At 43.5% G+C, this 25,799-nt stretch overlaps 4 protein-coding genes and 2 long non-coding RNA genes across 8 annotated transcripts in view; 3 read left to right on the plus strand and 3 right to left on the minus strand.

Moving 5' to 3' along the window:
- The first annotated feature begins 640 nt into the window (after positions 1-640).
- alg5 (ALG5 dolichyl-phosphate beta-glucosyltransferase) lies at positions 641-5,497 on the plus strand. The gene is made up of 10 exons (XM_010742467.3): positions 641-922; positions 2,236-2,404; positions 2,605-2,651; positions 2,813-2,881; positions 2,990-3,082; positions 3,179-3,292; positions 3,394-3,453; positions 3,546-3,697; positions 4,485-4,570; positions 4,897-5,497. The coding sequence occupies exons 1-10, from the start codon at positions 860-862 to the stop codon at positions 5,010-5,012; spliced, it is 969 nt and encodes a 322-aa protein (XP_010740769.2). The 5' UTR covers positions 641-859; the 3' UTR covers positions 5,013-5,497.
- Positions 5,498-5,613: 116 nt separating this feature from the next.
- Positions 5,614-8,690, minus strand: LOC113747573 (uncharacterized). The gene is made up of 3 exons (XR_003463701.1): positions 8,459-8,690; positions 7,706-7,840; positions 5,614-7,564 (listed from the first exon to the last, which is right to left on the minus strand). It is a non-coding gene; the product is annotated as an uncharacterized LOC113747573 (long non-coding RNA).
- On the plus strand, positions 7,854-9,212 carry LOC113747574 (uncharacterized). Its single transcript, XR_003463702.1, has 3 exons — positions 7,854-7,943; positions 8,276-8,318; positions 9,086-9,212. It is a non-coding gene; the product is annotated as an uncharacterized LOC113747574 (long non-coding RNA).
- An 8-nt stretch (positions 9,213-9,220) lies between these two features.
- On the plus strand, positions 9,221-15,665 carry smad9 (SMAD family member 9). Its single transcript, XM_010742464.3, has 8 exons — positions 9,221-9,369; positions 11,022-11,568; positions 12,419-12,634; positions 12,866-13,123; positions 13,275-13,385; positions 14,061-14,282; positions 14,822-15,078; positions 15,249-15,665. The coding sequence occupies exons 2-8, from the start codon at positions 11,373-11,375 to the stop codon at positions 15,390-15,392; spliced, it is 1,404 nt and encodes a 467-aa protein (XP_010740766.1). The 5' UTR covers positions 9,221-9,369; positions 11,022-11,372; the 3' UTR covers positions 15,393-15,665.
- A 192-nt stretch (positions 15,666-15,857) lies between these two features.
- rfxap (regulatory factor X-associated protein) lies at positions 15,858-17,920 on the minus strand. Its single transcript, XM_010742463.3, has 3 exons — positions 17,231-17,920; positions 16,950-17,060; positions 15,858-16,679 (listed from the first exon to the last, which is right to left on the minus strand). The coding sequence occupies exons 1-3, from the start codon at positions 17,660-17,662 to the stop codon at positions 16,575-16,577; spliced, it is 648 nt and encodes a 215-aa protein (XP_010740765.1). The 5' UTR covers positions 17,663-17,920; the 3' UTR covers positions 15,858-16,574.
- Positions 17,921-19,108: 1,188 nt separating this feature from the next.
- The window catches only part of dclk1a (doublecortin-like kinase 1a), a 47,990-nt gene continuing 41,299 nt past the window's right edge, over positions 19,109-25,799 (minus strand). For 2 of the 3 annotated variants that reach the window (XM_027290344.1, XM_027290352.1), the window contains 8 exons: positions 25,380-25,526; positions 24,168-24,301; positions 23,932-24,009; positions 23,705-23,801; positions 23,521-23,601; positions 23,311-23,424; positions 23,059-23,132; positions 21,291-21,496 (listed from right to left, as the gene is read on the minus strand). In XM_027290344.1, the coding sequence (XP_027146145.1) occupies positions 21,439-21,496; positions 23,059-23,132; positions 23,311-23,424; positions 23,521-23,601; positions 23,705-23,801; positions 23,932-24,009; positions 24,168-24,301; positions 25,380-25,526 (783 nt within the window). In that variant the 3' untranslated portion in view covers positions 21,291-21,438. Of the gene's footprint in view, positions 21,497-23,058; positions 23,133-23,310; positions 23,425-23,520; positions 23,602-23,704; positions 23,802-23,931; positions 24,010-24,167; positions 24,302-25,379; positions 25,527-25,799 lie in introns of all 3 variants that reach the window. The other variant, XM_027290349.1, reaches the window with a different exon arrangement.

A 25,799-nucleotide genomic window follows, 5' to 3' on the forward strand; every position in this document is an offset into this window, starting at 1 on the left:
AGAATTATAAAATCTAAAAATATATATACATTTATTTCATACATACTGCGAACCTTGTGGAGTCGTTGTGGACGTTTGAAATAATCTGTAAAACTAAGATTCAATATAAAATATTTCTTTTCTCTATATTAAAAATTTTATCATTTATTTTTATATTTAAAAAAAATGATGTTGACAGAAGTCTGTTTTTTTATTCCAATTAAAACCAAAAAATAAAATACAGCATAAAAAGTCTTAATGATATTATAATGAAGACATCATAATGATATATAATGACGATGAATGATATACACACCATCAAAGATTAAGTGCATTTTAATTTCATTTCATTTTGAAATAAAATAGCTGTTTACTTACCATTAGAACCAATAAGTGAATATGCTCTGGGGTATTAGTAGATGAATCTGGATGAAGCATGTACGGTGTCAGAGGAATTATCACAAGAAAACAAAGCTTCGTTATCTTGAGCTCTCGATGAACCGCTCAGGGCTTCCGTAGTGAGGAATATGAACAGAAGTGATTTCCAACATATTTTAATGCTTCATCACGTTATTGTGGAGCGGCTGCTGTCGTTACCACTCCCGTCCAGCAGGTGTCAGTGTGAGCGCTGCAGGCTGTCGCGGCGCCTCTCCGTGCTCTCTTGTCTCTAAATGATGATGTGTCGAGAGAAAGCTGACACTTCCGCGTCGGTGTGTGTTCGGTCGTGTTCGGAAGTTCATGCAAAGGTTTGATTTTTAATAATCAGCTCTGACCGGCTCGTGTCTCTCTCGTGAGGTCTGAACCGGCAGCAACACACGGAGCTCAGCGGGGGACAGCGAGCTAGCTGTACAGCTAGCCACTGCAGCTGGTCTTGTGGAAGATGGACTGTCTCTGTGAAGTGGTTCAAGCTCTGGTCGCTTTGGCAGCTCTGGGTCTGATCGTGGTGAGTAGTTCATGTGGAGCTGCTCAGCTCAGGATCTCTGCACACACTGACTGAGTGGACAGAGTGTTGAAGCACTGAGCGATGTCTCAGGCTCAGGACAGGAGTGATCACTGTTCTCAGTAGTCACAGTTTATGTCATGAAAACAGACAGATCGATTTTGAATTCTCATTTTTCATTGTAGTCATTTAGCTGACAACGCGACTTACAGGAAGCAAGTTGACATGCAGACTGGAGGAGTGGGGGATCGAACCACCGACCATCTGATCAGTGACGATCACTCTACTAGAACAACACATAAAATATAAGAGGGAAACACTGAAACCAGAAACACAGATTCAATCTAACAAATCTCATGCAGAGACAGCAACTAAAAATAATAAGTGGAAATCAAGTTTAAATAACTTTAAAATGAGGTGCAAGGCACAAATAAATATCAAATATAAAAATATGCCACAGCATATCATAAAACACTCAACAAACTGGTGAAGAGGTTCAGCTCTGGCCTGGACTGCCCTCTAGATTTCATAGAGGAAGGTGAAGAGAGGACCTCCATCACAAACAACTCCTCTCACCTCCTGCATGAGACTGTGGAGGTCTTAAACAGCTCCTTCAGTAACAGACTGCTACTCCCACCATGTAAGAAGGAGATCTACCACAGGTCCTTCATTCAACAGCTGTCACACTCTTTAACACTGCATGACTTCATGACTTTCATCAGCATGACTTCATGACTTTCTTCAGCATGACTTCATGACTTTCATCAGCATGACTTCATGACTTTCTTCAGCATGACTGACTTCATGACTTTCTTCAGCATGACTGACTTCATGACTTTCATCAGCATGACTTCATGACTTTCATCAGCATGACTTCATGACTTTCTTCAGCATGACTTCATGACTTTCTTCAGCATGACTTCATGACTTTCATCAGCATGACTTCATGACTTTCTTCAGCATGACTTCATGACTTTCTTCAGCATGACTTCATGACTTTCTTCAGCATGACTTCATGACTTTCTTCAGCATGACTTCATGACTTTCTTCAGCATGACTTCATGACTTTCTTCAGCATGACTTCATGACTTTCTTTAGCATGACTTAATGACTTTTTCTATGTATTTTTATTTCTGAGTCATTTCTTATCATCCTTGTGTATACAGCTGCTGTGACAAGTGAAGTTCCCCAGTGTGGGATCATTAAAGTCTATCTAATCTTCTAATTGTAGTGTGGGCATAAAGGGTAGTTCAAGCTATAACACAATGTAGAAACAATACATGGTCTAACTCTGAAGGTTATTTCTCCCTTTTTAGCTGCTCATAATCGCACACGTCACCGCCAAGATGGTGGACCTGACACGTCATGAGAAGGAGAGATACTTCGTCACGGCGGCGGGAGAGAAGGAGCTCTTCCCCAGCCTGCATGATCCCCATTCCAGGGAGCTCTCCGTGGTGATCCCGGCCTACAACGAGGAGTTCCGGAGTGAGTGAGAGGGGTGGAGATGCACCGTCAGCAATGTCTGCGACTTTGTCTGTCGATGTCCCGTCAGTGTTCAGCCTTGCCTGAATACAGACGCAGCAGACTGTAACAAATACAAGTCCAACAAATACAAGTTTTACTCTGTAAACTCATCACTGTGCACCTGCAGTTATATATGCTAATGTGTGTGTGTGTCATTACAGTGCCTGTGATGTTGGATGAAGCTATGGACTACTTAGAAAACAGACAGGTAAGTGTTCCGCCTCTTACTTGGAGTGTTAAATTGTGTCTTTATTCTAACAAAAAGGGGCTCAGTTAGTGACTCTTGTACTGTCATTCTTCAGAGGGGCCAGTAGGTGGCAGCATTCAACTTGAAAAGTGCTTGTTGTGACTGTTCTCTCCTCCCTGCAGAAACTAAACCCCTCTTTTACCTATGAAGTCATCGTGGTTGATGATGGCAGCAAAGACAAAACCACAGAGGTGATCATCTGAAACCTTTTTTTTGGAAGATTTCTAGTTTTCCTCAGCTCCTCTTTGCTCAGCCAAACATTCCAAAGCCATACCAATGTAGATTTGTTGTCCCGCCAGGTTGCCATGCGATACAGCAGGAAGTACGGTGCAGATAAAATGCGGGTCCTGACGCTGGTGAAGAACAGGGGCAAAGGAGGAGCGGTGCGGATGGTGAGCGGAATGTCAGACTGCATTATGTCTGAATGCAGCACAGCATGGATTTGAGTTAGTGGTTTTAAATGTGTGTTTTTTCTGTCCCTCTTAAAGGGAACCATGAGTTCCAGAGGGAGAGTCATCCTGATGGCAGATGCTGACGGAGCCACAAAGTTTTCTGACATCGACAAAGTGGAGGCTGGACTTAATGAACTCAGCCCTAAACCGGTTTGTTGATGTTCACTTTCTGTTGTTCAGTCTCACATGTGTGTCTTAATAGAAAGCAGTAAGTGTGTGGCCAGTTCTAAAGAATCTGCCTCTACCTTCAGGAGAACATGGCCATTTCCTGTGGTTCCAGAGCTCACCTGGAGCAGGAGTCAGTAGCTCAGGTATGTTCTTCTTTACATGCTTGAAGACCATATTTTTGTAGCCGCTGCCTGTCCAGCCGTTAAATAACCGATCTGTTGTGTCTCTGCCACAGCGATCTGTGTTCCGTACGTTCCTCATGTATGGCTTCCACTTCCTGGTGTGGTTCTTCTGTGTGAGAGGGATCAAGGACACGCAGTGCGGCTTCAAGCTCTTCACGCGCGAGGCTGCGCTCAAGACCTTCTCCTCTCTCCACGTGGAGCGATGGTAAGGGCTCACACTCCACCACAGACCCTTCCTCCCCTTCTAAAAGTGTGACCAGCCACCGCACACGGGTGTTTTTAACTAATGCGGCTAATTAGACTGCAAATCAGGTCAGAGCTATGCTTGAAATGCCATGATGTCACCAAACTCTATGAACCAGTAATAATAATGGCACCAGCGTAAGCATCAGCAAAGATCAGCAAAGACGTGGATCCTCATGGACCTGAGGTCGCCCTCACAGCCCGATGAGAGGTTTAATGAGGCAACATGAATAAAAACGTGCGTGTGGACTATAGTCATATACCGTTTTTTCACTTTGAGGAAAGAAATTGTAAAAAAATTTCATAAGGCCTCGGATTAAAAACTCAAACAGGAGTTCGAACCATTTCTGTGCATGCATGCACTGTAGTTAGGGAAATTTAAATTCATCTGCAAACCTGTATTTTCATGACATTTCATTGGCGTTGAGTGTTTGAACTTTCTCTTAATATTATGTAAATTATGTCATAAAATAAACAATACGTGTTAAATATTTGGGGACTTTCTTATTTAAGTAAGAGACTATTTGCTTATGAAACAATGGACAAATCATCTGAGCAGACATTTTGAAGCAAATTTTCAGTTTGAAATATTCACTTGTGTGGACACTTTTAGGTCAGCATCAAAAACAATCCAGATGTTGCCATACCCAGCCCGAGTGACGAGACCTCTGTCTGCGTGTTTGTGTTTTTCGCATGAATTTGAATGCAGCTGTTGAACATCTGTCATGCCCACCTCTCTCCTCTCTCAGGGCCTTTGATGTGGAGCTCCTGTATATCGCCCAGTGTTTTAAAATCCCCATAGCAGAGGTGGCGGTCAACTGGACTGAAATAGAAGGTAGGTTTTTCATGGAATATGTGGTCATGTGTCCTCCCACTCTGACTCTTATCTGTGCTTCTATAAATATCTGTTGCATGTGCGGCCAAGTCCCTGATCGGCTGATTATTACTTATTGTCATTGACTTATTTTGTTAATAACTTTTGTAGGTGTTTAGAGTGTTTGACTGATGAAGTGAACTTACCTCAGCCTACTTAGCACTGCTGTGATTAATTCTTCTCTGAGGGAGTTACTGCATCCATCATCAGTAAACGGGCAGATTTCCACCGTTTGTCCTATGAAAGCATCACTTGAGAATTAAGTGTGTATGTGTTTGCTCTGCCAGGGTCCAAGCTGATCCCATTCTGGAGCTGGCTGCAGATGGGAATAGACCTGATTTTCATTCGCCTGCGTTACATCACCGGAGCCTGGAAGCTGCAGTCAACGCTCAAGACTGACTAGCCAACCAAGAAGCCCTTGTATCATAGAGACAGCCCACGACGGGGGCCGTCAGACCTCATTGGTTGAGGTGGGCTGAGTGGGCTGTGTCCATCATTCACTGTAATCACCAATGAAGAAGAAAACGTCCAGTCCATCACATCCTCTCCTCTCAGACGTCGCTGGATGTGAAGTGATGACACAGTCTTTTTTAAATTTTGGCTTGTGATGCCCGCCGTTACATGCACATTTCTGTTGCCACGGCGTTACAGAACGTCCGTACGACCGATCCGTGTATTGAGTTACTTCATGTTTATTTTGTGGCCAATCAGTTTTGTAGTGTGAAAGACTTGAAATGTGAAGGAGGTGACAGTCTGTGTTATGATTGTGACGGGGAGAATGAATGTTATTAGAGATTTAGAGGGGGCTGTGTATTTTTGAGGGAACATGGCTGTGGGTTAAAGGCCTGGATGACTTGATCCAAAATAAAAATAAAAAAGAAATGTCAATGATTTGATTTGATCATCATTATTAACCTATGAACTTCAGCTGCAACAATTAAGCAATCAAAAATCAATTGATAAACTATGTCAATGAAAAATTTGATGATTCAGGGTCTCAAATGTTGTCATTCGCTGCTTTTTCTGGTTTGATGTTGCTTTTAAGTGAATATTTTTCTTCTGGACTACAGTTTTATGATGTTTTATAGTTGAATCACATTATCTATTATTGTGAGATTATTTATAAAACAATCATAAGTTACAGTCCTACTATTTATAATATCCATCCATGGTCACAGGGAAGGAGCCTGGGGGCGAAAGGCAGGGTACACCCTGGACAAAACTGACCCTGGGCTGACACACGGAGACAAACAACCATCCACACACATCACACCACTGCACCACCGTGCCGCCCCTTACTATTATTGGTATAAAAACAACAACCTTTACTTAGCGCTTTTCAAAACACAAGCTACAGAGTGCTGAAGAGACCACAGTGTAGGATTCAGCAGCATCTAGATCTGTAGTTGCCGATTGCAGCCCCCGCCTAACGTTACCCTCTCCTTCCTCTACTGTAGAAACATGGCAGGTAAACATGGTGGATGTTGTGGTGGAAGACCAGCAGCATCTATAGAGATAAAAGTCTCATTGTAAGACAACAGAAACATGAGGATTCTGGTTCTCAGGTGATTTTACACTGCTGGTGGTGCAGATATCAGAGCTGTGTTACTGTGACACACTGGACCTTTAGAACACGAGGGAGAGAGAACGAGGACTACTAAAGATCAGAGAAGACAATGAGATGCGGTGTGCAAAGCATAAACTGATGCTCCTTCTCTTTTGGACTTTGTGTCGAGGAGCGACCACAGCAGAGGCTCCACATTTCATGGGTACATATGATCAGCATGTAATGCCCTGTATGATCATTTTGAAATCAATCACAATGTAACAGGAAGCCGAATATAGATTGACTTAAGCTGGTTTATTGTGTGATCTGCATTTTGTGTTTGCTGCAGAGCTCTGAAGATGAGCTGGAGAAGATCTGACGTGTTTCTGAAAGAAAGCAGTGCAGAATGTGGAGCTGGTGGAACACTGGCTGAATACTCTGATACATTTTGAAACTTTTGTCTTCCATCAGTCAGCTTCCTGTCTCTTCACACACAAAGCCTCGCCCTGCTCATGTCATCTTTCTGCTCGATAACTCGCTGCAAACCTTCACCGAGTCTCAACACACACTGTGACTATGTGTGCCTGCTTCCGTCTTAGGTTACCAGTTGCTAATCTGAGGACCAGGGCCTCTGTGGATCCAAATATGTCTGTCAAATAGTATTATTACTAGAAATCTGCAGGATCTGACTCCACTTAGTTTATTTCATTTGGTATAAAACTCAATTTAACAGCTGAAATCCAAATCCTTCATCCTGAAGTTAGCTGTATGAACCTGTATGACAGGGGTAATGAGTAGGGGGCTGTGTTATCGTGAACTCTGCCTTTCCTCGACATGAACTCTGCATCAGTCATCCTTTTTTTTTTGTGCGTCCTCGTGTGGACACATCATCTTGAAAAGAGGCCAGCAGGCATGTTTTTTTGTGGTCTGGGTAAATGAAGTTCTTCATAGTGCTGTCTTCTTATGCAAGCCTGAGGTCTAGGGTTCGTGCTGATGTGAATGTCTCTGGGGCCTCCCAGAGCTCCAGGGAGCGCATCCTGTTTGTGCCCTGCCTGCCTGTCTGTCTGTCTGTCTGTCTGCAGCCAGACAAGACACAGAGCCAGTGAATCAGAATGTGGCTGCTCTGCTCTTCCTGTCCCCTTCCTCATGTGAAACATGACATGACAGTTTTCAGGTGGATGTGACAGTAAACCACATGAATAATTCATTATTATCAGTCATTATTTGGCTGTTTGATTGTTACGCTGACTTCTAAAGCTTGAACAAACAGTTCAGTTCAACTGAAATCCTCGCGTCCTCCCTGCAGGTCCCCGGACCACACTTTGGAAATCACTGGCTTTGATACGACCACCACCTATTTGTGGCACACCGGCAGCTTATCTCGGCGGTGCTGCATTCTGATGATCCACCTGGTGGATGGGGGAAAAAAAAAAGTGTCAGGAGGTTTTTTTGACAGGAATCCCCCCGAGTGCTTTCACTCGCTGTTGGGGAGTATTGTTACGTTCCGCAGCAGTTGCTGTAAACTGAAAATGTCAAACTTGTAGACTCACTGTCGCCAGCCGGGCTTGCGTCATTAACTGGACCAGTCACGGCACTCCCAATGAAGGATCGTGTCCATCCGCAATGAGGAAAGATCTGACTGTGTGGCACTGGCTCCAGCAGGAGATAATGACACAACTGCAGCTCTGAGAGATGGAATAAAAACACACGAGTGTCACAGCGAGGCTGAAATGCTGCTCAGGGTCCGCAGATAGTCCCTCCTCCTCCAGGCCGACTGTTTACTTACAGGTGCGGCGTGCGTGCGCGTGTACTGAAGAAGTTATTGAATGACACATTTTACCCATAACATCACATGATTATATAAAATATGGACAGTTATTGATTTTGCGATCATTTAAACGTTTGTCAGGTACACTGACGAAGAGCAAAACATAACTTAATTTCTATCTATATCTACACCTACCACAGAGACTGATGCATACCTAACACAAACATTGTAAAACGCTATAAGAACGTCATTAGAACATCTTTGACTCAGAATTAAAGCTGTCCATTCATTAGAACACTGGAAAAAAAATGAACAGGTGTGATTGTTTTTTTTTTTTCCCGCTCTCCATTAGCTGGAGCCAACTATGCCAGACTGAGAGACTGGGCACGGCTCAGGTGGGTCACACGCACACGCACACACGTACACGCGCACGCTGCCGCTGCGGGGCCTGACTGAAATCCATGAAATTCTGGGAAAGTTCCAGGCGGAGGGAGGGGGGAGGGAGGAGGGGGGGAGGGAGGCGGAGGGATCTTACAGGCAGGCGCTGCGGTTCCAGCCAGGCTGACGCCGTCGAGGCTGTGTGGTGCTCGGCTGGGGCTGCTGGAGGAGCGGAGGCTCCGGGGCACTTCAGACCTGCGTCAAGGCGGCCGCACGCTGCCGAGACCAGAGCGGGAAAGAGCGCGGCGGTACCTTCACAATAAAAGCGGAAACTCAATCGTTTGTTACAAAGGTTCTCAAATGTGCTTTTATTCACTCTATTCACTTACTATAAACTGAGATCGTTAATAAATGATGTTTCCTAGTGTAACGTTTATATTATGTTGGTGTAAGCACTTTGAAACTAAATAATTTAGAACAAAGTATTGATGCAAAATTATTATTGGTACTATTTATGGTTATTTTACTTTACTTTGTATATTTTACTGTTAAATCTATATTATCTATGTGCAACAACAACAATAGTTTAATACATAGTCCACATAACCTTTTAATTGTTGTTTATATGTGATCTTTTACCATAACATACCCATTAATCATTATTAATTACGTTATTTTTATTTTATCTATTTTATTATTATTAAAAATCAATACACCTACAAATTATTATGTTTATTATTTGTTTGTTTGTTTGTTTATTCATTCATTCATTTTGTTTTTCCAGGCCTTTGTTTCGGCTAGCACTTACATACGTTTAGTCAGCGATGCTTTTATTTTGAAACATGCATCTGGATATCACTCTTATTGAGGCCGACTTGACACTTGAATATCAACACACGCTCACAGACACAATCCAAAACACACACACACACACTCGCACACGCACGCACGCACATACATACAGACACACCTTGCTGCCACAGTGAGCTGGCCTCAACTTCCACAGACACACAGGCAGGGAAGCCTTCACGCGCGCAAGAATGCTGTGCACTTGCTATCACAACAAAGGTGAGAAAATCAACAAATACTTCCAGATATTATAATTAGCTTTTTACTCATGTTTCATGTTGTTGGGGATTTGTTGGCCGTGTGCAATATTTCAGATAACTGTTGTTAAATAATAAATAATAATATGGGGAAACTTTCTGTGGATTATCATCATATGTAGTTATCATATGTGTGTGTGTATGTCGTATAATGTTATGTCTTTGGATGGATCAGTAACCAATAGTCAATAATCAACTATAGGCTTACACATTTTGGGGAAAATATTAGAATGGTTAAATAAAATAGTCGGTTTTATACGATTTATTTCAAATATACGATTTTATTGATGCTCGCACTTGATTGACTGCTGGAAGTGAAGTTTATGATGACACGTTATCAAACTCTGACAATAATGCGTCTGATCACACAGTTTACACATCAAGGTGTGCGTTTGGAGGTCAGGGCAGAACCTGGATTCTGCTGCGGCAACACGACTCGTTGTAGTAGTAGTAAAAGGAAGCTGTGTTTACTTTTTGGGAAGGGGTGTCCTGGTGATAACGCATTAGGTAATTAGTCTATCTGAGCCTGCAGACTGAGTGACGCCAGGCTCCATAAAGCAGCAGCAGCGGCGGACTGATGCCGCATTGAGCCTGTGCGCTTTTGCTGTCACCGTAAACGCCAGCTGTCTGCGGGAAACCAGTGTCGGCATGGGACTTAGTGTGCTGTTTCACACTACTTATTACCTGTGTGTAGTTTATGTTTTTTAGATCCATCTTATTGAGAGAAGAAACTCTCGGATGTGGTTCTGTTGTGTATTTTGAAGTCACGATGAGCCGAAAGTGTAGACATATCTCCATACCACATGGATCAAACAGGATAGGTTCTGTGCCAGAAGATAAAATCAGAACTTTTGAGACCCAAGCATAAATATTTGAGTGATTTATCAGTCAGATGTTTCTGGAGTGGAGTGATGCACTAAAGGATACCATAATTTAGGACATAACTACCTAAATATAGAGGGATAGACTAAATACTTCTATAGTACCTAGTTTTTAGATGGACAGAAAAAGACAAACACAAAAACAGGGAGAGCTCTCTCTCTCTCTCTTTCTGTCTGTCTGCCTCCCTCTTTCCCTCTCCCCCCTCTCCCCCTCCTGTCCTGTGATGTGTTCTGGCCAGACAGTATGGCTCCTGGGCGTCAGTGGCATGATCATAGAAACAGAGGCCAGAAAGGACATTCCTCATTGTTGGTGAATCTAGACTTTGAGAGCTTGGCCATCTCGGCCTCGCTCTGTTTCTGAAAACAGTTTTTGGTACGTGTTTCATTTTCTCCAGAGAGAATAATAACCTTGTTGTTCAGCTCGTGGGAGATCAGTTTGACGCAGGCATGGCCTCTGTATCAGTGTCCTGCTGATACAGCCTCATTATCATGGAAATCCACCTCTAATGCGCAGGTTGTTTAATATGAGTGGATTTGGGTTATGTGGTCTTTGATTTCATTCCAGACCAGCTTGTCACCATAGCACCATAGTGACTGTGGCTACATTCCCCTCCCAATAATCCGGAGCTCTTAGGGTTAGGGTTCTTTTTTTTCTGTTTCTCCAAACATGCATCTGTTTCAGCTAAATTACTTAATAATAGCACTTAATACTATCTCTCACTTCTCTTGCCAGATGATTGAAACTTGACCTGGATTTCTGACTGTGAGGAATAACCTTCCCTGCAGGAGGCTTCGAATTCAGAGTTGCCGGATCCTTTCTGTGCCAACACAGAGAGGGGATTACGGTGTTTGCGCTGCCCTGGCGGGAGTTCAGCTCTTCCACCAGCGCTGCTCGGAAGCAACAGCAGAATACAAAAAAAAAAAACAGCCCCTGTTTACACAGACTCATCGTGCTATCTCTTTTATCCTTTTACCTCTATCCGGCTTCTCATTATTTGCCTCCTCGCTGCTCTCCTCAAGGGAACTTTAAATCCCTTTTACAGCACCCATCAGCTCATCTCGCCGCCTATTTACCCATCTCATAATGAACTCCTCTGCCTCCATTACATCCCTATTCTCCTTCACCAGCCCAGCGGTTAAGCGACTGCTCGGCTGGAAGCAAGGAGATGAGGAGGAGAAGTGGGCAGAAAAGGCTGTGGACTCTCTAGTGAAGAAACTAAAGAAGAAGAAAGGGGCAATGGAGGAGCTGGAGAGAGCCCTCAGCTGCCCCGGGCAGCCCAGTGAGTATTACAGTGTCAGACGTTCAGTGGTAGTCTAAACTAACTAAGCCAGAGGTACCCGTGCTGAAGGTTGGATCCTATCCAGAGTGTCACAAGATAAACCTCAGGGGCCTTGAGATGATTTACAAGAGACAAAACATGCTTCTGCTTTCTTTCTTTACTGCCTAATGTTTGGCTTGTTGTTTCTTGTGAAAATACTTCTACCTCTCTGAGCTTCTAAAATTATGCAAATGAGAGTTTTTGGTGGATATACAACATGACATGACCCATGACAATGACAAGTACTGTATATGATGGATGTCGAGCAGTAAAAATATACCAGGAACAACTGGTTTAGTCAGTAAAGAGGGTGTTTTTACCTTTAGGCCACAGGTTTGATTGTAACAGACACCATTTGTCCATGTGTTCTTGCACAAGAAGTAGAAACTACGTAACTACTCTATTCATACACAATAGAAGATACAAAAGTACAGCTATTCTGGGGCGGTGTTTAGCTCGGTTGGTAGAGCAGCCTCCCCATGTGCAAAGGCTCAGTCATTGCTGCGGAAGTCCAGGGTTTGAATCCGACCTGTGGCTCTTTCCAGCATGTCATTCCCTGTCTCTCTCTCCCCACATTCCTGTCACTCTTCAGCTGTGTCTATCAAACTAAATCTTGAAAAGGCCAAAAAATTAATCTTTAAAAAAAGTACAGCTGTCCTGTTTGATTTAGAAGCTTCAAATGTTCAAAGTGAACGAGGGGCTGACATACTTTTCATAGTCTTGAGAGTGCTGAGTGAAGTTTGCACACAGCACGATCCGCCCATTTCATCACGCTGTACTGACGTCCTCGTGTTTCATTTGAATTCTTCAGGTAAGTGCGTGACAATTCCTCGGTCCCTGGACGGCAGGTTGCAGGTGTCCCACAGGAAGGGCCTGCCCCATGTCATCTACTGCAGAGTGTGGCGCTGGCCCGACCTGCAGTCCCACCACGAGCTCAAAGCCCTGGAGTGTTGCGAGTTCCCCTTCGGCTCCAAGCAAAAAGACATCTGTGTCAACCCTTACCACTACAGGCGCGTGGAGACTCCAGGTACATGCATTAACAGATAAAATCTTCTACATTTTCCATAACAGAATCAGCTAGTTGAATTTTGATATCATAACAGTGGAGCCTTTGTGTGTTCTGTGGCAGTGATCTGATACAGTGTTCCCAAGCCAAAGGGATTTGCAGTAATATGATCTTTTATAAGAGCATCTGGCGCATTGTGTCTGTTCTGTTCGCTTACTCTCGACTCCTTTCTTTCCTTTTCTCTGCTTTTAGTGCTGCCACCAGTCCTGGTCCCACGCCACAGCGAGTTCAACCCTCAGCACAGCTTACTGGCAAAGTTCAGGAACGCCTCCCTGCACAACGAGCCCCTGATGCCCCAGAACGCCACCTACCCAGACTCCTTCCCTCCGCTGCCCTGCACCTCCTTCTCATCCTCCCCTTCCTCCTCTCTCGCCCAGTCTCCCACCTCACAGAGTTACCCCAACTCCCCCAACAGCTCTGCAGAGCCCGGCAGTCCGTATCACATCACAGGTAGGGATCACAACAAGCAAGCTGATACTTTTAAGTGGTACACCTGCAGGGTGCAGTTTCACCATGACTTCATACTCAAACTCAAAGAATTGCACATTATTTACTTTTCTCTGTTTATTTTCTTCCTGTCACATGTGACATGCTTTTCCAGCTGAGACTCCCCCACCTCCATACAGCATGATGGAGAGTAGCCCTCCAGAGGATGTGAAGCCCAGCAACTCAACAGAAACCATCAAACTCACATTTTCAGCTCCGCACAGAGGTACATTCACACAATCAGGCATTAAACAGACTGTTAAAACTATATATACTATAGAATTACTATAACTATAACTATAGAATATAAATGGAATTCAAGCATAGTAAGTCGAGAGCACTATAGTCCAGAAGATGAGATGAGACATTTGGTATAATGTTTATACTTTTTTTCCAAACACATTAAATATATTAATTTATATTGCTGAAAACATGTGAAAAGACTTGGGCGGTCCTTAAAGGGTGGCTCGATGACACGCTGAGGCCACCCTGAGCATACCCCTGCAGCCCTAGCAGAGAGATAGAGATGAATTTATCTCACTCAGTGTTTCAAAGTTAGTCATGTCATTTTCTGAACTCATCTGACACGTTTCAGTCGCTTCAAGATCGCTGCTTGACTCCTCCCATGAGTGGGCGTGGCCTCAGCAGGCACACCCCCACAGTCCTGGAGCTGAGAATTCATTTTTGCTCAATTTAGACACCTAATTTCATAAACCTGTCAATATTTTTATTCATTCAAAATTGGTTGGGTGATTAATAACACTTTCTTCTTTGGTTTGACAAACTCAGAACACATATATTCTGACTTTACACAGACTTTAATATCTCTGGTTGTATTAAAGTATCTAAATGAAGTATATAATAAAATAAAACATTTTATCCATGATGTGTACCTGTTTAGATTTACGGCCCGTATGTTATGAGGAGCCGGAGTACTGGTGTTCGGTAGCCTACTACGAGCTCAACAACCGAGTCGGGGAGACTTTCCACGCGTCATCCCGTAGCGTCTTGGTGGACGGCTTCACAGACCCGTCCAACAACAAGAACCGCTTCTGCCTTGGCCTGCTGTCCAACGTCAACCGCAACTCCACCATCGAACACACGCGCAGGCACATAGGCAAAGGTAAAGACACACTTGTGTTATTTTGTCAGGGATTTTTATATGGACTGAGGTAACTGAAGAAGAATTGAAAGTTGATTGTAAAATACACACTTTGGATTCAGCTTGTCTGGATTCCCTCAAGCCAAATATTGTTCTTTATTTTCTCATGGTACATGACTTTAGAAAGCCTGCCTTTGTTAGACAAACATCAAGCGCTTCTGGGTTACAGTGCACTGTGTGCTGTGATAGTGGTGACACGAAGGGTTGAGGGTAGTTTGGTTCCCAACTCGCAGACATTACTGACACTACTCAGACATTCCTTATTTACAAGCGCCTTTGTGGTTTTCCTCTGGCAGAATAGGAGAAAAACAGTGCATTTACAATGAAGTGACTGAGTATGTATATCTGAATATGTATGAAAGAGCTGCTTTTAGGGTTTTTTATATTGCCTGGACATTTTAGACTTGGGGGGGGGGGTGGTGGGGGGGGTTTCTTTTTTCATTTCTAAACATTCACATTGTTCCTCCACTTCATTCGCCTTTCCCTTCCACTCCTCTCAGGGTTACACCTATACTATGTAGGCGGCGAGGTGTACGCAGAGTGCCTGAGCGACAGCAGCATCTTTGTCCAGAGCCGTAACTGTAACTTCCAGCACGGCTTCCACGCCACCACCGTGTGCAAGATCCCCAGCGGCTGCAGCCTTAAGATCTTTAACAACCAGCTGTTTGCCCAGCTGCTCGCCCAGTCGGTTAACCACGGCTTTGAGGTCGTCTATGAGCTCACTAAGATGTGTACCATCCGCATGAGCTTTGTTAAGGTACTGAGCTTCTTCTTTGTAGATATGCCACATGGCTTATCTGCCTAAAGTTCTGATATTCTGACCTTGATGTGCTGTTGATCATGTCAGATCCTACTACACATACACTTGTATTATACTTTTTTTTAATAACTGAACTGATGAGATGTTTGTTTGCGTCCTCCCCTCAGGGTTGGGGTGCTGAATACCATCGTCAAGATGTGACTAGCACCCCCTGCTGGATCGAGGTACATCTGCATGGGCCCCTGCAGTGGCTGGACAAGGTCCTCACACAGATGGGCTCCCCACACAACCCCATTTCTTCAGTGTCATAACACAAACACGCATACTGTTAAGTGTGTGTATGTGCGCTCTGGTTCCTTCACACAGGTAGTCGTAGATTCTGTATGTTCTGCTTACATCCAGGTTTTCCGTCCTATGGTCCATATCTTGGTGTCTCCCACAATATGACGAAAATATCTGTTCGCACAGTTGTTACATCATGTAACTGAAACACATAGTGTTCCTTAATTTAATTATGATACATTTATCCTCTTTCTGTTATCATTGGGACATTAGCTGCACTCCAAGACAAGAAACATGGGATATATTTATAGGTACAAAGACTTATTACGTGTCGTAAATGTTATGGTAGTATGTACTGTATTTCCATGTACTGACTAATCTTTGACTTTGTGTACTGGATGGTTTTTACTTGTTCCATTAAAGTTGTTTTGTTTTTTCTTTAAGTTTTAATTTCTCATGTTAAAAATCAACAAATACACACACAGTCTGGCACAGCAGCGGAAACACACTTTAACTTAAAAACAACGTACAGTGCATGATCGATACCCATCCAACCAAGCTTAACTCTTTGTATACATTTAAAGCTTACTGTGTGCGACAGATTCAGATGGAGCAGGGATAAAAATATGTTAAGTCTCTTGACTGAGAAGAGGCTGCGGACATGCATCACACACCTGACTGTCACAAAGAACAATCCATGTTCAAGACGTTAAAAACACGGAGCAGAAGCCTGAAATGCATCACATGAGCGACACTGAGACGCACAACGGAAAAAAGGAGGATCACATGAATATGTTGGCAAGAACTGAGGCTGAAACATCTGAGCAACTCAGGACAATTATGATCCAATTCCTTCATTATTGTTGCCACATGGCAGGAGAAAACTTAACAGACAGACAGACAGACAGACAGAGAGGGGTTTGACAGAGGAACTCGGAGGTAAATTCACAAAAGAATTACATTTTACAAACAGCACCGGACATTTTTTGATTTCATGGTCAGTCTGCTACTCGAGGATTTTGCACCTTTTGTGGGAGTCTTGTTTAGTCCACCAGCCTCACGCACTTTGATTACCATGATGTTTTCTCTGTGGCATGAGGAAAGTCATGTTTACAGTGTATGGCCGCTATCCGTTTGATGCATGAAATGCCAAGTGTTTCTTCAGTGTTCTCTCTCTCCGTTTCATCACAAATGCAATGACTGGCCCTGCGTCAGCAGCCCTGGAACTGCTGCTGTGATTGGCTACGGCCCTGTGTGGCCAGGAGCTGCTGCTGCTGCTGCAGGAAGCTGATCACCTCTGGACTTCTAAGCAGTGACTGAAAGGACACACAAACATTTATGGCCGTCAACTTTAAACATATAACAAGAAAGCGATGGTCAAATGCAGACACATGACTGCACAGAAACCTGTATGAATCAGAGAGGGAAGGTATTAAACCCAGATGCTTTGTGAAGAGTAGGGGGCATTTTCCTGGCACCGCTCTCTGGGTCCGGGAATAGTCTGACTAGTATGGAAGTGATGCAGAACATATGCACACACACACAAAGTGCTCTGCTCTCACAGAGATCTCACTGCGATGACATACCAGTCTTTTCTGGTTGAGGACCTGCTCGATGAGGGAGGGTCTGGCTGGCCGGTCTCCCATGGCACCCAGACGCTGTTTGTTCACAGACACAGGCCGCTCCTCGGAGTTTTCCTGATCGGCACAAAAAGAAACAAACAAGAAATGAAGTGACAGACTTTTGTTTGTGTTTGTGTTCAGTCAAATCTGGAGAAACACACAAGTCCAGCCCTCTTGAATTCCACATTCACCCACTTGCAGACACGTGTTATCACAGAGGGTTTGTCCAGCGTCACCATGCTTACATCAAGTTTGCCACTGGACATGGCCTGGTCGCTCTTCTTCTTCTTGTATTTGTCTTTGTACATCTTGTTGCGGTGTTTCTTACACATCCACGGTTTCCTCTGCTTGGCCACCTGCGTCGTGGTCTCCGTGCAGCCCTCATAGGTGCACTGTTTGGGGGCGTTGTCGCCCTCCGACGCCTCCTCGTCGTTGAGCTCCTCCGGGCTGGCGGCGCTGTCTCTGGGATCCGACGTGTCCAGGACGTCGCTCTCCTCGTCCTGGTCGTCCATGTCGTTGGAGGAGGACACGTTGTTCTCCGGTTCGTGCGGCGTTATCACATTTCTGCTGTCCAGCACTCCGCTCTTACTCACGTAGTACCTCTGTCCGTCCTTGGTGAGCAACAGGGTCGAGTCTCGGTCTTTGTTTGCGGAGGCTGAGCCGTCTTCTTCGCTCATGATGGCGGTAAACACAGTCAGTGCAGCGACGGCTAGCGAGCTGGCTAACGACCTGGCAGCCGTCCTAGTTAGCTAATTCAGCTAATAGCTGATATTTGACGAGGCAGCTTACTTTATTTACACATCATAAACACGCCATGGTTTGGTAAATGAATCTTTAACCGGCTGCGGTGACACATTGACGGGTTAGCCTGCTGCTGGATTTCCATAAGGATGTTCTTCTTCGCTGCATTGGTTCCATGTGTTAGAGCGACCCCCAGCGGCCGAAATAAAAACCTGCTCCTTAGACTGCGCTCTTTAATGTTCATCACATATTTCAGAATACGACAAGGTACGGAAGAGGATTAGGGCCACATCATAAAAAAATCTCAGAATTCTGAGTTGTTGTTTTTTTATGTGGCCCTAATTCTCTTCCGTATCATAGAATATTTTTTAAATGGATAAAATGATGTGTTCTACTATATTGACGACTTTTCCCTATTCATAATATAACCCAAATAGTCTATACTGACTGTTTCAGGCTGTGGTCACGGGGCAGCATGTTGTATATAGACTCATCATGCTGGCAGTGGCCACCTCTGAAAGGACACTAGAATGACAGAGTGTGAGGAAGCTGAAAGTTGAGAATGGTGGACAGCTTTTCTGGAGGCAGAGATACTTTAACAGTTACCACAAAATGTCACGGAAAGTATTCAGACATATGGTGGTAGCTCTCCGCTTGGTAGGCCTATAGTGTTCCTGCAGGTAAGAATAGAAATAAACTGTCATGGTCTGGGAATATAGCTGGCAAGATCATAGGGAAAGCACAGAGACAGCTGTCCGAGAGACAGTATTGTCTCTGAAAACTGTGAAGCACATAGTTCCATATATTCTTTTTTCATTAAACTTGCAAACTCTCTGCAGGATGTGAATCCAGGACATATGGGGACAGAAACATTTTTATTAATATCATCATACATCATACATGAAGTCCTTCCTTACTGTGTATCTAATAAGACGTTTTTATGTAACCATGGTGAAGCCAAAATAAATTTCCATGGATAAATGCGCCTGAGAAAGTTCTCTCAACATTTTTATACCACCAGTACTCTGAGCACTTGCCCAGTCGAGTACAGAAAATGTTGGATCCCACGTCTTTGGCCACGATTGTTGTGGGATTCATACCAACACATCAAGCACCGCTCCAATCAAGTGCCACCCCGGCAGATAACAGCTAAGAGCAAGAACCAAAAAAAGCCTCAGTGGATGGTGGATGACGTGAATGTATTTGAGTTTGTTGCATACAAATTTATTAAATAAAATAAAATCAGAGATTCTGGAATCTGTGGTTGTCCGTGCTGGACTGGACTGGTCAGTAATCCAGTCATACAACAAGAGGACTGCAAGGCTTACCGTGCAGACTAATAAATAACTAAACACATTAAAGCTCTACAAAAGACACAGACATTTTTTTAAACATATTTTTAATTATTACCATTATTACTGATAGACCATTGTTGAACAGAGGTACAGGTATTCGTATTGCAACAGACTGTAATACTGTGGTGCAGCTGTGAGAGCACTTTGGTAAACCACGTGTGCCCATGTGCCGGGGAGTGTGGATTTCAACAGCACAACAAATTCATACTGATCAGGTCAATATGGTGGCACGTTACTGTCTATGTGTGACGATGAGAATAAATACAGAAAGTTACAGACAAGTGTGACGACTGCAGGGAGATCATCTGTAAAAGAACTGAAGTCGCTCTGCATTTCTCTCACTCCTCTGACTTCTCCTTCTCTTTTCTATCTCACACCAGTCACTGGAAATCCCTTTACTGGCTGCTTTTGCAAAGGAAGTGACATCATTCCCAGTGTCTGACAAGAAGCAAAGATGGCGGCCTCTTCCCCTTCTCTAGATTTGTCTATAGATTCATCTAGGTGGTACGTCAGGTCCAATGATCTCCTCTAGGTTTTTTCTCTGCTGACTGACTGATACACATGTATGACCGATTGTTTTGTTTTTTTACACTTCTCATAGACTTACTACTAGTAAAGAAATATACTGTATTGTGAACTATCAAAATAAATAAAATTATGTTATTTACATAACATATAAACAATATTCATCACGAAACTGTTTTTATTATAAGAATAGGCTACTGTATGTCTGTCATGCTTTCATCTGAAGAAATGAAGCCATGAATGAGGTTGTACAGAGCTGAAATAAATCCTCCTCCACACTTAGAACTGTGCTGCTGGTTCTCCGGCATCCGACCTGTCTGACTGCACCTAGACTGCAGTACTTTGTGCAAATAGGCAGCCCTCATAAACTGTTAATAGTACACATTCATATACATATTCATATACAACCCATATAAGTGGTACACCTGGGCTGCAACAATTAAACTTTTCTTTACTGCTGGAATATGTGGATGAAATATGCCTTTAGTGTTGGAAAAACTGTAAACAAGGCTTCCCATGTGTACGTGACACATCACAAAACATAAGAATAACATGATGTCGATAAGAGAATGACTGTGGAAATGTGTGTATGTCGGGAAAAACATGTTCAAATGTTGAATTTGCTACACAAGCACCTGAATGCTGCTGAATTTTGTGTATCAACACTCAATGAAGCAATTAACGAAATTACGAGGAGGAATTGAATGCACCATTATTGTCTTAATAGCAGTGTAAATGTAAACTGTAATACTGCAATCCAACATTACAGGAAGGCAACGCCAATACTGTGTGGAGCACAGAATTATAGCACAAGTGCTGTCTTTGTCATGAATCTTTTTCAGTGAACACATCTGTAAGAAACACTTCTTTCTCTACATACTGTGGCACTCCTCACAACTACGCTGTTCCTTTAGTCTACGGTAACCTACTTCAAACCTTCTGAGCTCTACTTCTACACACTGTTTCATTATTCTATTCCATTCCACCGAGCTTTCTGGATAAGTCAACCAAAAGTCTTCTTTTATGAAAACGGGAAATACATATTTAAAAAATGCAATGAATAAATAAGGTTCAATAAAACATGAACATTGGTCCATATTTTCATATTGCCTTGTAGAGCCGCTCCACCATAAGGAAGTTTCCATGTTGAGCCCAGATCATCACTGGAGAGTAACCAATGCTGTCGCCCTTTCTCGCTCCTTGAGCTCTGCAACATGTGCTCAGATAAGAGAACGTTCAAAAGAAATAAATGAAAAGTCTTTCACCTCATTTGGCCTTTTCCTTCTTCATCATGATCTCTGTTTCTTGTTGCCTCTTTAGTCTTTATCCCAAGCTCTTAACCCTCTTTTCCCTCCATTCACCCTTACATCGATCTCTCCTTCGGGGTTTGGAAAGATGGATTCAGGAAAGCTAAAAGTTCTCTCTGATTTTTTATTTTATTTTTCCCTCCGCAGTTTTTCCCTTTACACCCCCAGCCTTAGATGAGAGGTTGAGGGGAAGCTGATATCTCCTCTTCCTCCTCCTCCTCCATGTAGAAGGAGGAGCTGGATGAGGATTTTCCTTCCCCTTCCTCCTCCTTCTTCGCCCCCCACCCCCGCCTCCTGTCTAGAAAGGTGAGCTGGGGGAGCAGGCGATACTGGCTGAGCTGATGGAGATGTCATCAGAGTCAGATGGGAGGCTGGGGTTCTGGGAAGTGTCAGAGCAAGTTTCAGGGGTCAGAGAGGGAGGGGCCACGGGCAGGCCAGGGAGGCAACGGGGAGGCTCCGCCCGTAGTGTTTTTGTTGTTGATGTTGTTTCTGTTGTTACCGTCGGCATCTGCAAAGACAGTGGCTTCACATCCGCGTGGCGTCCTCGTCTGAGAACCTGCCTCTCCTTATCAAGAGGGGTGGCCTGAATGAGGGAGGCACAGAAGAACAGGGTGATTAGACACTGGGAGCCGGTACCACAGTGGATCATCGAGTATGGAGGACCAGGAGAGCCTTGCTAATTATGTTATTAAATGTTGTTAATTGAGCAGCCAGAAGATGGATTAACAAAAGCAACATTAGTAAATTAACACCTAAGTGGAATCAATCAATTCAACAGCACAGTTCTTTAATTAATGCAATTAGCATTTATTACTCTATTCTATGTGAGAACTCTGCTTGTTCAGATGTTTTGCTGCTACAGTATTACCTGGTCTGGTATGAGCAGTTCTTTATAATGTTAGCAAACTTCAAAACAGTTTTAGTCATAGTATTACTGACAGTCAGTTCACTTACTTTATCTCCTACCTCTGGTCTTATTCTGCTTGGATCTTAACTCAAGCCAACCTTGGCAAACCTACGTAAATCTAAGTTGCTTCTTGTTGCAGCAGTAAAAGTGAAAATATGTGTTCTTTCTTCATTTTTACTGTACCTACACTAAAGATATCAGAGGAAGCTTAAAATGCTACCAAACCTGTAGCTCTCCATCGTGTGGAAGCCAAGTTTTGACAAAAAAACGGCAAAAGAACCAAATGGAAAACATCCACTGTAGTCCATTCTAATATTAATATTTTTGTTATATTTCTTTATAAGTTATGCATTTTACATTTTATTTTAAGCATTAATTCATACATTCTTAATTGTTTTAATTGTTATTTATGGTCTATTTTTAATGCTAGATGAATACATGCAATTCCTGTGTTTATTAATGCATCCATTTGTTTTTAATATCTGTTATAAATTCCTCTTGTCAGTGTTCAATTGCTGTAAATATCAACCAGTCAATTTTCTAACTCTAAACCTTTAGAAGCAGGCACCTCTAGGTCCTCCATAAATCAATGGTGGATAAAGTCACACAACAGGAGCCGGGCGGTGGGAGCTGGATAGTCCTTAGTGTTAGTAGGAGGCAGCCGGGTAGGGAGCATGACATCAATAAAAAAAAATCACTTAAAATTGGCTGTGACAAGCGGGAGGGAGGGGGGTTATTTCTTTGGATGGCAGCATTCACAAGGAGACTGTGCAAACAAAAAGTGACTGTTACTCAGCGGAAACCTCAGCAACATCACTTTGTTTACTTTGGTATGAGAGGATTGGTTTTGCGGCACATGTTTGATGGATACATTTAGGAGAAACATTCACAAGGGTAACATTTCCTTATTCACTCACTCAGAGGTCCACTGAGACACTGATATAGATCCGGACAACATAGGGGACGAGGCTTTGGCAAAGGACAGACGACAACGATGCATATACTGTGTGGAATACATGTTCACAGCAAGCGAGGGATGAAAGGAAACGAGCAAGCACAGAGACTGCAAAGCGGCGACGACATGAAGCTGTCAAAGCGAGACAGCAGCGGCCACTCAGTGGGGCTGCACACATGGAGGAGGGGGACATCAATTCGAGAGACACAATTTTGGTTTATTATGATTTCTCGCTGGTTTTTGATCATCTACCCAATTGTGTCTCTATGGAAACCTGGCGTACCTTATCCAGTACATGGCCGGGTGCTGGTAGAAATCCAACGACCCAGATCTCTGCATAGAAAAGCTGTCATCCAGCTGAACACAAAGAGAAACCAGCACAATCAATCTAAACACCAGTTCATTTGAGACACAAACTTCAGACAGAAGGTTGTATCGGTCTTAAGAGGCAGAACAAATCCATATAAACCAATTTAACAACAATCCATCAGTCCATGTGGTTCATGGGTGTCATAGTTTCGAGTGAGCTACTTACAGAAATGACTGACACTCCTGCAGTGGTGTCGTTGACCTTCGGACTGGTGTTGAAGTGCTTCTTTATCTTCCCTGCTACTGACAGCTGATGATCGTTCTCACACAGACCCTCATCCTGTATCCGGTAATGGAGGAGAGGAAAAGAAATCAGTGTTTATGGGAAAACATTAAGACTTAATGGACATGGGGGCTCGATTAATGGTGTACTTACAGTGACCCATGGGTGCTCGAGCACCTGGAGGGCAGTGTATCTCTGATCCACCTCCACCTCCAACATGGATCGAATCAGCTCCTTTAGCAGCAAACAAACATTGGTAAGTTTTTCTTTGCTCGATATAAATACATTTCTTCTAATGTGTTGTTCCATTCACACACAAACAGGCACAGATAGTTACCTTGGCTGTCTCTGACACGTTGTCCCAGTACGGTAGAGGAAATTCTAGCTGTCCCATTAGTATCTGATCAAAAAGCACTTCTTGATCGTCACTGCTCCTGTAAACAACATAAAACACTGCTCTGATTAACAGTGCTCACAGGAGTGGTGATGCATTATGGTCTTGAACTCTTTATGTCAAGACAACTTTAAAAGCAGTTGGACATTTCATTTGGTGGAGTAGCTTACCCTCGAAAAGGTGGGAAACCACACAGCAGGATGTAGGTGATGACTCCAGCTGCCCAGATGTCCACCTTGAGGCCATACCTGCACAAATACAAATATGATGAGTTCCTGGCAAAATGGAATACCAAATTTCAAGAGGAACACAAATGATTTTTGTTATGTGTGCTATGCAGCCTAACTGCATTATGACATGACTCATATTATCCACAGCCGGTGTGTCATTCCTCTGATGCTCTTACCCTGTTTCTGCGATTATTTCAGGTGCTACATATGTCGGGGTGCCGCAGACAGTGTAGAGAGGTCCGTCCACTACAGTCGCCAAACCAAAGTCTCCCAGTTTCAAGCTTTTGCTGCCGTCTGCATGCTCGTACACCTAAACACACAGAACAAAGTTAAAGTAAGATCTTAAATGACTGCAATGAGATGAGTATGATCTGGACTGTGAGGCAGAATGAGGACTGCAAGGCTCACCGTGCCTAGTCAGGTAAGGTATTGGTTGAAGATAGTCACATCTCCCTTTACTGAAAACTCTACTCAAACCTTAAAGCTACCATAATCCGTATTTTTATATTAACAGTTGGTCACTTCACTACATGATGAACGCACAGAAAAAGCAGAAAACTATCACTCTGCTGGTTCCCTCAGCTGCACAAAGCATTCCAGCATCTTTCAGCTTATAGTGAGCCACAATTTTTACTTTCACTGCATTCAAATTCTCAGCAAAAAGCTGTAATGAACCCACCATATGCTCCCTTCCCCGATAGGTACGACAGACAAAGTTAGCAACTAGCCGAGGAGCTCGATATTTGGTCGAGTTAGATTTAAAAATGTTTTAAAAATGGACCATAATCATAAGGTTCTCCAGAAGTGATACTTATTGTGAGGCTTACATAGTTCTATTATCCACCTTCTACATGTATTTATGATTAATCTCCATATCCAAGGTCTAAGAGGACCTTTTCCGACCCACTCAACCTCAACCGTTCTTATTTAATTGAAATAGCTGGAGAGCAAAGAATGGCAGGCAGAGCAGAGAGGACACAGGAGATGAAGCTATGGGCATATTTTAGGTCAGTTGGTGTGAATGTGGCAACAGGGGCCACTCAGCTAGCTTTGGAGTAGAACATTTCTAAAGTCTGTCCCGATCATCACTTGTAATGAGCTACACGGGGTGGTAGAAATTGGCATAGGAGGAAAGAGCAGCAGCTGAGGGAAGAGGAGGCGGAGGATGAGGAGTCTGACAGAAAGGAGAAGGAGGAGGGAGAGAAATTTTAGGGAGGCTGGAGAAGGAGCGTGCGGGAGGTGTGAGGGCAGCAGGGATGAGTCATCTTTCTCCTCGGTGAGAGTCCAGAGTGAGTGATATTACTGTTCATTGAGAAAGGAGGGAGGCAATTCTGCGGCAAGTTATATGACCATGTGTACAGTGCTTAGACACAAGCCGAGCCACTCACCAGCAGATTCTCCGGTTTGATGTCTCTGTGCACAATGTTGAGGCTGTGGAGGTATTTGATGGCGTTTGCCAGGTTGTAGAGCATGCCGCTGGCGTCTCTCTCTGTGTATCTGTTGGCAGAGGTGATGGCATCGAAAAGATCTCCCCCCTGTGGACAAATCACGATGGACAGGCGAGTTGTCAGTGTTCAGAACGATGTCACAGGAGTTTGACAGATTCAATTCCAATCTTTCACTGTTGCTCGTCTTTTCTGCTGAGGAGACTTCTCGGCAAGAAAGTTGAGATGGTAGCTCAGGTTTTATTGTTTAGCAGTTTCTTCATTTTTATTTCATTTGTTTCCTTTAATTCACATTTCCTCTCAGGGTTTGTCTCATATTTTTCATTCTATATGATTCTCACCCTCTTCTCACCTCTCTTTCTC

This window comes from Larimichthys crocea, chromosome II (genome assembly GCF_000972845.2).
Source record: "Larimichthys crocea isolate SSNF chromosome II, L_crocea_2.0, whole genome shotgun sequence".
Lineage (NCBI taxonomy): Eukaryota > Metazoa > Chordata > Actinopteri > Sciaenidae > Larimichthys > Larimichthys crocea.